This window comes from Microcaecilia unicolor, chromosome 4 (genome assembly GCF_901765095.1).
Source record: "Microcaecilia unicolor chromosome 4, aMicUni1.1, whole genome shotgun sequence".
In the NCBI taxonomy this organism is placed as follows: Eukaryota; Metazoa; Chordata; class Amphibia; order Gymnophiona; family Siphonopidae; genus Microcaecilia; species Microcaecilia unicolor.
In genome coordinates, this window is record NC_044034.1 from 351099617 (window position 1) to 351113384 (window position 13768).

At 42.7% G+C, this 13768-nt stretch overlaps 1 protein-coding gene across 3 annotated transcripts in view; it reads right to left on the reverse strand.

Annotated features, from left to right (window-relative positions):
• The window catches only part of KDM6A (lysine demethylase 6A), a 606821-nt gene that overhangs the window by 25286 nt on the left and 567767 nt on the right, over positions 1–13768 (reverse strand). For all 3 annotated transcript variants that reach the window (XM_030202242.1, XM_030202240.1, XM_030202241.1), the window contains one exon: positions 4330–4500. In XM_030202242.1, the coding sequence (XP_030058102.1) occupies positions 4330–4500 (171 nt within the window). The remainder of the gene's footprint in view (positions 1–4329; positions 4501–13768) is intronic.

Genomic DNA, 13768 nt, shown 5'->3' on the forward strand with positions numbered 1-13768 from the left:
CAGAATCTTCTGCAGGGATGTATCAAAATGGCAGCACGTTTCTGATCACTGCTTTGAGCTCTTACTGGTTGCTCTGCATCCTGTTTTCCTTTTATGATATGCCTCACACAAAAAAACGCAAAGGGACTGTTAAGGCCATTCCCTTGATGGCCAGAACATCTTCACCGCAGTAGCAAATCACTGAGAGGCTTGCCGCCAGAACCCCCGCATAAACCACAAGGAGCCGCCCTGCTTCTGCTTCGGGAGGAGACCCTGGAGACTTGGGGCTGGACACCCCTCTCTCTCCCCTGGTTCTCAACCCGCTACCTCCCCCAGAAAAAGTTGCATCCCTGTAGAGGCCCCCTGAAATGGAGGATGTTGAGGGAAGGCTTCCGGGTTCGAGGAGCAGAGATTGCGGCTAACGACAGAGTTTCAACCAGTGTGGGAGTTCCTGTTGAGCTTTTTGCTCAGGTTCGAAAGCCTGAGCTGGTGACCCTAGAAAGCATATGGTTTGGTCTCCAGAGATTAGATGCTATGGTGGCCAAATCTACATCTGAGGTTTCTGCTTTAGTAAGTACTGTTATCTTGATTAAATTCTTAGAAGGAGCTAAAGCAGAATTTGCCTCTGAGATTGTGGGGGTTAAGGAAGATATTAAGAAGCTGCATGATGCGTCAGCCATTATTGTAAAAGATAAATTGATATTGCACATAAAGATTGAACAGATGGAGAAATATAAACACAGGTTAAATCTTCATTTTTTGAACTTTCCCAAGTCCCTGGGTGTTGCTCCTATGGAGGTCTTTAAGAAATATCTGAGATTCTGAAATATCCCTCTGAAGCTATGCCCCCTTTAAATTTGATATATTAGACCTATATCAGAGGAGACTCCGGGGGCAGTGAATTAAGATGCAAGTAGGAAAGACTTACTGAATGTCTCAGAGTTTTTGGTTTCCCTAACTGAAGACACTGAAAGAGTGATTCTGTTGGTGTCGTCTGTATTTGAACAAGATTTAAATGCTGAGCTGTGGCTGTTTTTGTTTGAAATTCACACACTTTGTTCTATGGCAAGAAGGTTTGGGTGTACCCTGATGTCATGAAAAACTTAGGAGAGAAGAAAAGCTTTTTTAGCCACGAGAACTGAATGGTGGTACAAAGGGCATTTTCCTTGTTAACTTATCCATGTAAACGTGTGGTTAAATGTCTAGGAGAAAAATAAACTTTCTTCTTACCAGAACACCTACTAGCCTTCACAAATATGACAAAAGTGGTAACACCTAGATTATGTGGTAGGATTTAATTATTATGGAGCGCGGGGTTAATCATGTTATGTCTTTGCATATGTTTTCTTTACTGCTTTGGTACACACTCAGCTCCCCTCTAATTGTGGTCTAATGAGGATTAATGATTGTTTTTGCTTTATTATGTTTTATATCTTTTCATTTTTTCTTCTCTAGATTGCTTAATCTAGTGTTAACTTGAAAAAACTTTTGTTTGAAATATAATTTTAAAAAAAATGTGTGTGTGCGTGTATATCTAGCTGTGCACTATTCTGTAAGGCATGGTGCCTCAGTGTCAACTCAAAAGGGGGCGTTCTGAAAAGTTTTGTGTGTTTTTACAGAATACTGCCTCACTGCCTAACCCTGGGTGCCAGCACTTACAACAGGTTTCAGCAGGTGCAAGTCTGGTGTCAAACGTTAGGTGCTGGAATTGGTGCTAAGAGATTCTATAAAGGGGTGCATGCCGTTTACAGAATCACACTTAGTGCTGATTTTTTCTGGCTCTGATTTTTGATCGCCATTCATAAAATTCCCCCCATTGTGTGTTCATTAGTGAGCCCCATCTTTCTGTCACAGATTAGACCAGTGATTCCCAAATCTGCTCCTGGAGGCATCCAAGCCAGTCAGGTTTTCAGGATATCCACACTGAATATTCATGAGATAGATTTCCATGCAGTGGAGGCAGTGAATGCAAACATCTCATGAATATTCATTGTGGATATCCTGAAAACCTGACTGGCTGGGGTGCCTCCAGGAGCAGGTTTGGGAGCCACTGGATTAGGTACTTCCTGAAGATGGCTTCTCCGCAGATATCCTAAAAATGGAAGGAACTAAATCTAATCATTATTTATTTTTACAAAGGAGAAACTGAGGCATTTAATTAAAAATGGAAAAAAAACCAACCTGATGAAAATGAGATCACTTTCATATCCACTTTGTAGAGCACAAAAGAAAATATTTGATGTACTAATGCAGTGGAAGTAACACACACGAAGGACTGTGCATGTACAAAACATTTTGAAGTTAATATTGAGCTCTGACAGTTACTCCATCTCTATGAAATTGGATTGTGTCACCCATTTGTGTGACCAATTCACCCTGGGGGGTCTTTTACTAAGCGGCAGTAGGAATATAATGGGTGTCTTGGCGTTTACCGCCAGCTGATTTCTACTGCAAGCTAAAAAGAGTCCCGCAGAGCTTAGCAAAAAACGCTCCCTGTTTGTTGACAGAGAATACTACATCTTTAAATAAATAGTTACACACATCAAGGTTCTCTCACCTCTAGACTTGGGACTTCTGCTAGCAAACAAAATACTTTATTTTAAACACTGATGGGCCATAGCATTTTAGAAACTTACATATTCATAAGTGTGCTATCATTCTTTTCTCAAAAGAAGTCATTAGCATGGTGACCAAACAGATTACTGACTACATGGATAAGTTCTCATTACTACATGAATCACAATCGGGATTCCGCCCCCTCCATAGTACCGAAACTGTGCTAATCACTCTCCTGGCCAAATTCAAGCAGGAAATAGTTACAGGCAAGAACATACTTCTCCTCCAATTCGATATGTTGAGCGCTTTCGACATGGTAAACCACAACATACTACTAAGACTCAAACTATTTCGGGATTGGTGGAAATATACTTAGCTGGATCAAGGGTTTTCTAACCACCAGAACAAACCAAGTAAAATTAAACTTAAACATATCTCCTCCTTGGAAAGCAGACTGTTGTCTTTACCGTGGGGCGTTTGAGTTCTCCGCTTGCCAGCGGATTTTCTCTCACAAGTACCTCAAGGATCACCATCATCACCAACACTTTTTAACATAATGATGATCCCACTGGCCAAGTCCGTATCTAAGCAAGGCCTCAACCCGTTCATCTACGCAGACAATGTCACAATATACATTCCCTTCAGACACTATCTAACAGAAATCAACAATGAAACCAAACTCGGCTGGAACACCATGGACTCATGGGCAAATTATTTTCAACTGAAACTGAACACTGAAAAAACACACTGCCTCATCCTCTCATCTCAACACAACACGTACAAACCCACAACCTTCCCTATCTCAGATAGTCTGAAAATACTCGGCGTTACAATCGACCGCAACCTCACATTCGAGAGCCAAGTGAACTCCACAACAAAGAAAATGTTCCACTCAATGTGGAAACTTAAATGCGTAAAACCTTTCTTCCCGAGGGAAATATTTCGCAACCTTGTACAATCAATGGTACTAAGCCATACAGACTATTGCAACGGAATCTATGCGGGATGCAAAGAACAACTGACAAAGAAACTCTGGACGGCTCTAAACACAGCAGCCAGGTTGATATTTGGTAAATCGCGATTCGAAAGTGCCAAACCCCTCCGGGCAAAACTGTACTGGCTTCCAATCAAAGAACGTATCACCTTCAAAATCTGCACCCTGGTCCACAAAATTATCTATGGCCAAGTCCCAGGATACATGACAAACCTCATTGACCTACCAATCAGAAACATATCTAGTTCATCTCGAACATACCTAAACCTCCACTACCCAAACTGCAAAGGACTCAAATACAAAGCAACCTATGCATCCAGCGTCTCCTATATAAGTACACAATTATGGAACGCACAGCCAAAAGCTGTGAAAACAACCTATGACCACCTAAACTTCAGAAAATCACTGAAAACCTATGTATTCAAAAAGGCATACCTGACCGACCCAACACAGATACCTACAATCTGCAACACAGCAAAACCAAAGCTTGTAATGGACACTATATCCTTTCCTCTCCTCAACCCCCACTGTACCTAATACACATTCACCTTTATTCGACCACAATATCACCTTGTATTTGTTTCTTTACCAGACTTGGCGAATGCCGTTATTCAACCACATTATTACCTTGTATTTGTTTCTCTACCGGACTAGGCGAATGCCTTTACAGTACTATGTAAGCCACATTGAGCCTGCAAATAGGTGGGAAAATGTGGGATACAAATGTAACAAGTAATAAAATAAAAATACATATTTGAGTCTCACATATTGAGACTCCTAACTCATCTGAACTGACTTACCAAGGTAAACTGGTCATAAACTTGCATCAGGTCCTCCATTGTGTACTGTTCTAGCACCACAAAATTTTCCAGATTCAAACTGGTTTTCTGTGCACAGTCATGGCAATGTACAACATAAGTCTTTCGCGAATTGCTCTCATGCGTTACAAACAGCAGATCAAATACTTCCACCTGCAAGATAAAAGACATTTATGTATATCAAAAATATCTAAAAAAAACTAAATTTAATAGGGGCAAAACTAATAGGCATTGAATTTATATACCACTCACAATATCGTCAAGGAAATTTAATAAGCCAAAGAAGAATTTCTATTAGCTGTTAATTTTCTTTGTTACACTTTTGCCAGACTGGACATTGTAGGGTACAGAGGCACTTGCTGGTTTGGCCAATCAACAGTAAATCTTAAGCAGAATTCCGATGACACAACCTTCCTCTTCATTTTGCTACTGCTCCTTCCTCAGGCCAAGATGAACTAAAAAATCGTTAAAGCCCTTCCCTTAGCGAATCGGTAAGCAATGGGCATGCACCAAGGAAAAGGAATGCAAATGAGCTGCTCGTTGTAGCTCACTTGCATTCTCTATTTCATCGGTAAACAGTCGGCCAGTCGAGCATGCGCAGAGCAGCCAAGCGTTATGCTGGCTGCTCTGACCATACCAAATACGCCTCTGTGATGCGGCTCGATCGAGAGTGCAGTTGAGGACGTCCATCCAAAAAGACATCCTTTTTGGACATTCCCCCCCTCACATAATAAAAATGTCCTTTTTGGACGTGCTTCACTCAGCTAAGAGACCTTGAAGTCTTTGAGCCAATCAACGCGTTTAGCTGAGCTAAACGCGCTGTGATTAGCTCAGATACTTCCAGGTTTTTCAGCTGAGTGAAGGACGTCCAAAAAGGACGTTTTTATTATTGCAGGTGGGGGGAGGATGTTCTTTATGGACGTCCCTGACGAGCACATGGCTTTCTTTTTTTTTCCCTTCTGCTGCCGCCTCCCCCTGAAGTCGCCATCGCCGCTCCCCCCTCCATTGAAATCACAGCTTCCCGCAGCCCCGGCCTCCACGCCAATCTCCACGGTCCCGCCCCCTCCGCCCCCTGAGGTCCAGGTCGTCGCCTCCACTCCCCCCTTCCACCCGCCCCCCTCCATCTGCCACCGGGACAGACCCTCATAGCCCTGTGTCCCGCTCTCGCATAACTTACGCCAGACGAGGGTGGGCCAGGGAGGGAAGGAGGGAGGCCCGAAGGGAAGCGATCTGCTGTTGCCTGCTGCAGCGCCTTCACAGGTGAGAGGCGCTGTGAGGGCCCGGCCCGGTGGCGGGTGCAGGTGGGAAGCGGTGGCGACCTCAGAAGGGGCAGGGCCCCAGGGTGCGGAGGATGGCGGGAAGGCCAGGGCTGCGGGAAGCTGTGATTTGCAAGGGAGGGGGGAGAAGCGACGGTGACATCGGGGGGGGGGGGGGGGGGGGGGGGCGCAGCAGAAGGGAAAAAAAAAAAAAAGAAAGAAAGCCATCTGGCTCTGTAAAAGACAATCTGTATGCTCAGGTGGGGTGATAGCTTCTGTTGAAGGAGGTGCATTTAACCCACAAGGTCTTTTCTGACTCCTGCCTAAAGGACACTCACAGATAAGAATTGCTCTGGCTTTAATTTTGCATTTATATCTTTCCAAAAAAACCTGTTTTTAAACACTCTGCTAAAATTGTGATTTGCTTGTCCCAATCCTTAGAGCTGTGGACCTGGACATTTCTTCTAGTACATTTAAATGCAGCTCTACAGATAGGTTACAGCAAACACATTCCAAAGGTCTTAAGCTTAAGCCCACCCACCATGCCCCTCAACCCACCCACCCCAAAACTGACACTTCATAAATAACTTTCCCAAACACACTACTTATCACAAATTAACTCCACCCAAATTACAACTGTCTCTGAAAAGAAAACCCCCTCATTATCACAGGAATCCCCAGTCTTCTACTCACCAGCTAAGGATTACTGCTCTAGATAATAAGGACCTCTGTTAACATATCCATAGGCTGCTACTCTCACTATATATCACATGGAGGGGCATAATTGAACAAAAACGTCTATCTCCATGGGCGTTTATCTCTGAGAACGGGTCCGTGAAGGGGCGGACCGAACCGTATTTTCGAAAAAAATAGACGTCCATGTGTTATTCGACAATTTGTGAGCTGGGCGTTTTTGTTTTTCAGTGATAATGGAAAATGAAAGCGCCCAGCTCAAAAACGAATAAATCCAAGGCATTTGTTCGTGGGAGGGGCCAGGAGTCATAGTGCACATGCCAGGACACCAACCGGGCACCCTAGGGGGCACTTTTACAAAAAAAAAAAAAAAAAAAGGTAAAAGAGCTCCCAGGTGCATAGCACCCTTCCCTTGGGTGTTGAGCCCCCCAAATCCCCCTCAAAACCCACCGCCCACAAGTCTACACCATTACTATAGCCCTAAGGGGTGAAGGGGGCACCTACATGTGGGTACAGTGGGTTTGGGGGGCGGTGTGGAGGGCTCCCATTTACCAGCACAAGTGTAACAGGTGGGGGGGGGGGGGATGGGCCTGGGTCTACCTGCCTGACGTCCACTGCACCCACTAATAACTGCTCCAGTGACCTGCATACTGCTGCCAGGGAGGTGGGTATGACATTTGAGGGTGAACATAAAAAGTTGTGAAACGGCATATTTTTGTGGTGGGAGGGGGTTTGTGGCCACTGAGGGAGTCAGGGGAGGTCATCCCCAACTCCCTCCAGTGGTCATCTGGTCATTTAGGGCACTTTTTGGGGCCCTATTCGTGGAAAAACAGGGTCCAGGAAAAGTGCCCTAAATTCTAGCTAAAAACGCATATTTTTTTTCCAATCATCAGCGAAAGGCGTCTATCTCTGATCGGCCGATAACCACGCCCCAGTTCCGCCTTCACCACGCCTTTGACACGCCCCCATCAACTTTGTCCACATCCGCGACGGAGTGCAGTTGAAAACGTCCAAATTCGGCTTTCGATTATACCGCTTTATTCGTTTTTGTGAGATAAACGTCTATCTCCCGATTTGGGTTGCAATATAGGCGTTTTTCTTTTTCAATTATAAGCTGGATAGGATTCCATTTTACCTTCTCTTCCTTAAACTTGTTCATCAAGCTTCTCTCGCTGTTGGCAGTACTATATTGGCAGGATAATCAAAAAATCATTGTTAATCAACTATACCCATAGATCTACTCTCTTTCCTTTCCTGCCTAGCTCTGATAGAGAATAGGCTTTATAACTGCTTCTGGTCCTGTAGCATTCTAACTTTGAGGAAAGGCTCTACCAGTCCTAGTTATATTATAGTGCAATTTGAAAGTTAAATCAACTGAAAATTCTTGATCAGACTGTATCAGTTCTGGTCATACCTAGAGAACTTTTAACACAGCACTTGGCTGACTCACTGGGAGTAATAATCCCACCCACCCCAGGGTTTTCCAGTCATATATAAAGCGAAAACTCGTTGGCTTTACTCTTCGATCACACACAGGCAGTCTTCCAGACTGGTAACTCCCATCACAGTACACCTGTTCATACCCATTTCAACCCATCAGGATGACTTTTATTCTCTGTAATAATTGTGGTGTTTTAGTTTCAAGACCAATCATCTGGAGACTTTAGGCTTGTCCTATCTGTCTACAGCTCACTAGATTAAAACACGAGCTCAGTAAAGTAAAACAGGAACTAGATGCACTTAAAGCAACATCTAGGACCGCACAATATCATACCAAATTATCATCACTACCACAAAGGATAAAACCACCTAAGAATAGATGGATCACGGTAGGTTCAGGCAGACTTCGTTATGTGACAAGAAAGCATCCAACCGCACAAGTGTTGCCACTACAAAATTCTTTTACTCCATTACAGCACTGTGATGTTCTTGAAAACAGAACGGAAGCCAAAGAAAAAACAATAAAAGTGGAACAAAAAGATATGAAGGTACCCAAAGAGAAAAGAAACCCTGAAATCACTAATGTTGAAACGCATACCAGGAAATGTAGATGGAAAGCGATGACCACAAATGCTCGCAGTCTAAGCAATAAAGTTCATGACCTTCAGGCCCTGATGTTGGAGGCAGACTTGGATGTTGTTGCAATCACGGAGACGTGGCTCAAAGGTTCCCATGAATGGGATGCAAACATACCAGTCTATAATCTATTTAGGAAGGACAGAGAGGGTCGTAAAGGTGGAGGAGTAGCTCTGTATGTGAGGAATGATATCACGGCGACTGAAATGACAGGGACCTGGGGAAAGGAAGAAGCGATATGGATCACCTTAAAAAGAGAGGATAGAACCTCTGTCCACGTGGGTGTTGTCTACAGACCCCCGACGCAATTGGAGGAACTAGATAAAGATCTGATCGCAGATATTTAAAAATTGGGAAAGAAGGGAGAGGTTCTGTTGATGGGAGATTTCAATCTGCCGGATGTAGATTGGAAGGTTCCGTCTGCGAAATCTGAAAGAAGTAGAGAGATAGTGGATGCTTTTCAAAGTGCTCTGCTCAGACAAATGGTGACGGAACCCATGAGGGAGGGAGCGACGCTGGATCTGGTGCTCACAAATGGGGATAGTGTATCAAATGTCCGAGTGGGTGCCCATTGGGGCAGCAGTGACCATCAAACGGTTTGGTTCGATATGACAGCTGAAGTGGAGGGTGGCCACTCAAAACTCAAAGATTTCAAGCGTGCTGATTTTAGTAAAATGGGGGAATACCTGAGGAAGAAGCTGATGGGCTGGGAGAACGAACAAGAAGTGGAAGGACAGTGGTCCAGGCTGAAAAAAGCTATAAATAGAGCCACAAGCATTTATGTAAGGAGAGTAAAAAGCAAGAAAAAAAGGAAACAGATATGGTTCTCCAAGCAAGTGGCTGAGAAAATAAAGGCTAAAGAGTTGGCGTTCCTGAAATACACAAAAACTCAAGAAGCCAAACCGGAGAGGAATACCGGAGGAAACTGAAAGAAGCCAAGAGAGATACGTCTGGCGAAAGCGCAAGCGGAAGAAAAAAAATGGCTAGAAATGTAAGGAGGGGTGACAAAAATTTCTTCAGGTATATTAGTGAAAGGAGGAAGACAAATACTGGAATTGTGAGACTGAAAGACGCTGTGAACTGCTATGTAGACAATGATAAAGAAAAAGCAAATTTGCTAAATAGATAATTTTGTTCTGTTTTCACAGAAGAAAATCCTGGAGAAGGACCACGATGGACTGGCAAAAGTACAAATGAAAATGGAGTAGATAAAGCACCGTTCACGGAAGAGCGTGTGTATAAACAACTTGAAAAGCTAAAGGTGGACAAAGCCGTGGGACCAGACGGGATCCACCCCAGGATATTAAAGGAGCTCAGAGAGGTTCAGCAAGGTTCTCTTAAAGATTTGCTTAATAAATCATTGGAAACGGGAGAGGTTCCGTGGGATTGGAGAACGGCGGATGTGGTCCCTCTTCACAAAAGCGGTGATAGGGAAGACGCTGGAAACTACAGGCCGGTAAGCCTCATTTCAATTATTGGAAAAGTAATGGAAGCGATGCTGAAGGAAAGGATAGTGAATTTCCTGGAAGCCAGTAAGTTGCAAGATCCGAGACAACATGGTTTTACCAAAGGGAAATTGTGCCAAACGAATCTCATTGAATTCTTTGACTGGGTGACTGGAGAATTAAATCAGGGATGTGCTATAGACGTAATCTACCTAGATTTCAGCAAAGCTTTTGACACGGTTCTCCACAGGAAGCTCTTGAACAAACTGGACGGGCTGAAGATAGAACCCAAAGTGGTGAACTGGATTAGGAACTGGATGACGGACAGATGCCAGAGGGTGGTGGTAAATGGAATTTGCTCGGAGGAGGGAAAGGTAAGTAGTGGAGTGCCTCAAGGATCGGTGCTGGGACCGATTCTGTTCAATATATTTGTGAGTGACATTGCTGAAGTGTTAGAAGGTAAAGTTTGCCTTTTTGCGGATGATACTAAGATTTGTAACAGAGTGGACACCCGGGAGGGAGTGGAAAACATGAAAAAGGATCTGCGGAAGCTAGAAGAATGGCCTAAGGTTTGGCAATTAAAATTCAATGTGAAGAAATGCAAAGTGATGCATTTAGGGAGTAGAAATCCACGGGAGATATATGTGTTAGGCAGTGAGAGTCTGATAGGTACCGACAGGGAGAGGGATCTTGGGGTGATAGTATCTGAGGATCTGAAGGCGACAAAACAGTGTGACAAGGTGGTGGCCGTAAGTAGAAGGTTGCTAGGCTGTATAGAGAGGGGAGTGACCAGCAGAAGAAAAGAGGTTTTAATGCCCCTGTATAAGTCGTTGGTGAGGCCCCACCTGGAGTATTGTGTTCAGTTCTGGAGGCTGTATCTTGCTAAGGATGTAAAAAGAATTGAAGCGGTGCAAAGAAAAGCTACGAGAATGTTTATTCACTTCTACCCTACCTGAGATAATATTTAACCCTCTCTCTGACCTCATGTAAACCTTTCTTTAAAATTAGTCTCAAATACAAAACCTATTACGCATCCAACTTCTCCGTTACAGGCAGCCAACTCTGGAATGCAATACCAAGACACATCCGAACAACCAATGAACACCTACCCTTCCGAAAGCTGCTGAAAACTTACCTCTTCAAACAAGCCTATCCAAATCACCCAACATAACTCACGAACCAACGCACACCACTAACACTACCGTTACCGTAATCCCTCCCCCCACATCTCTTCCTCTTGTCCCACTCTATACAATTGTGTTATCTCTGCAATATTTTATACCATACATTGTAAGCCATCATCTCTGTGATACTTTGTACTGTACATTGTAAGCTGCACTGAACCTGCTACTGAGCGGGAAAGAGCGGGGTATAAATGCTACAAATAAATAAATGCCTCTCTAATATCTATATGTTCCATCTTTGCTTATACCCTACACTGTCAATTAAAATGTTCTATTACATTTGGTGTTCACTAAGTAGTATACAATGCAATACTTTGTATTGTTATTTGAATATTCTTACTGCTAATTGTCTATTGCTTATGTTTGATTTATTCTTACTGTATACAGTCTTGAGTGAATTCCTTCAAAATGGCGGTCAATAAATTCTAATAAATAAAAACATTAATAGTGGCATATGTTAGCAAGAAGATCTCTGTAGGATCTTTATGTACAATGTACCATACATTTTACAGACTTTGAAACTAGTATCTCCACTCCTCCTCTTTTCCTCGGCAATCTATTAGAAGCCATAAAAACACTGGTGAAGTTTCAATGTTTTGAAGATACACATCCCTCTCTACTAAATAGGTTTCTTATATGATGCCATCCCTCCAAAACACATTCGCCCGCAACATTTCTTTATATAGTAGCTGTCGTTTCATGGGTACATTAAGGCCCTACACATTAAGAGTTGCTAATTTAAGTTCTAGTATTTCCCATGTATGCCTACCTCATCATTCTATTTTTACTACTACTACTTAACATTTCTAGAGCGCTGCTAGGGTTACGCAGCGCTGTACAAATCAACAAAGAAGGACGGGTCCCTGCTCAAAGCAGCTTACAATCTAAAGGACGAAATACAATCTAATTTTTTTCCTTTTATCCTCAGACTTATTCTTTGAAGTTTCTCTTTATAAATTCCCTGCCCTCCCTTTCCAGAGTTCCCCTTCCCACCAATACAACCCCCTCCCCCCCAAAAAAAATCATAGTTCCCATATCCGTATCCACCCTGATCCGCAGAACATTAACACTAAGTCCAACATATATCCCAACAATATCTGCCTCAGAAGCATCCTCCCCTCGACACCTGTTTATGCCCTATTTACCCACAAAATCCACTCCTTGAAAACAAAAATCCTCCATACAAATTTCCAACCTACCCACTCCTCATAGCACAACTTCTAATTGGCTACCCCTCTTCCCCATCCACCTCCCATATATCCTCCAGTCAGTCCATTTTACCAGCATACAGTCCATCAGTTATCTTTGCACTTTTACAAGGTGCTCACCAAAGTTGTCTTCTTCCCTTCCCCACTATTTTGCAAAGCCTACTCTCAGATCTTAAGATGGGTTTGTGTGTGTCTCTCACTGGAAGTAGTCTCTTGTGGCACACATCTTGTAGTTATTTAACTGTCACGATGGAAAGAATCTAAGTGGACTACAGTTTGAATCCTTGTAACTCCTGATTCTCAATGGTAGTTGAAGTTTAAGATTTAATAAAATTTAAAACAAACAAAAATCTGCAAGTTAAGATATAATACATTTGATGAAACCATTATTGGAGAAAATAAATTACTTATTTGATAAAAATTTTGGACAATGTATCTTTTTTGGCTAATGATTGAGAGCTCTAGTGCTTGTAAGAGATTAAATAGACAATTGGCATTCTATATGCTGAGACCTTTTTCTCCACTTGGTTGCAATGGTTTCTTGAAATCACCCATTACTATAATAACCTCTTAATTTGTTAGCTTTCTTAATTTCTGTTCATTCTAAATATTTCGCTTTTAGAAGATAGTCAAAGACCTGGCTGCAACAGACTGTTCCTGAATGCTCTTTACTGTTGCTGGTGTTTTCTAAACTATTTTTGGGTGGTTTTACTGGGTTTACTATTTTAAATAAATTCTATTTTTCATTATTTGTATTTTAATTTTATTGTGTTTTACTACTGAATTGTATTATGGTACCACTATTTGTTGTTTGCCTTAAGCATTTTTGTCAAAAAGATTAAATATTAAAATATCTGAACAAAAGTTCAATTCCAATAACTGCATGCAAAACAAGGTGAAATTATTATTCTAGGGCAGCAATCTTTGAAATAATGAGGAAGAGGTTTTGAGAGCAATGACATAGAAAAAAATGGACAAAAAAGCAAAATCCTGAAACACACAAGCTGTGGGATAGCAACAAAAAAATGAAATTTTAAAATAAACCCGTCTCCAACCTGAATGTTGTTACCGTATTTTTCGGACTATAAGACGCACTGGACCATAAGACGCACCTAGGTTTTAGAGGAGGGAAATAGAAAAACATTTTTTTTTCCTTTTTCCCTCCTCTAAAACCTAGGTGCTCCGGTGCGTCTTGTCCGAGTTCGGGATCGCCCTCCCCTACTCACGTCAGCGATGTTCCCTGGTGGTCTAGTGACGTCGGGGCAGGAAAGAGCCCCCTCTTTCCTGCCCCGACGTCACTAGACCACCAGGGAACATCGCTGACGTGAGTAGGGGAGGGCGATCCCGAACTCGGGGGGAGGGCGATCCGGAATCGCTACCTTCGGACTATAAGACGCACCCCTCATTTTCCTCCCAAATTTTGGGGGAAAAAAGTGTGTCTTATAGTCCGAAAAATACGGTACATAGTAAGTAACGGCAGATAAAGATCTGAATGGTCCATCCAGTCTGCCCAAGTCATATTCATTATCAATTCAAGATTTAAATCAACAATAAAAGTG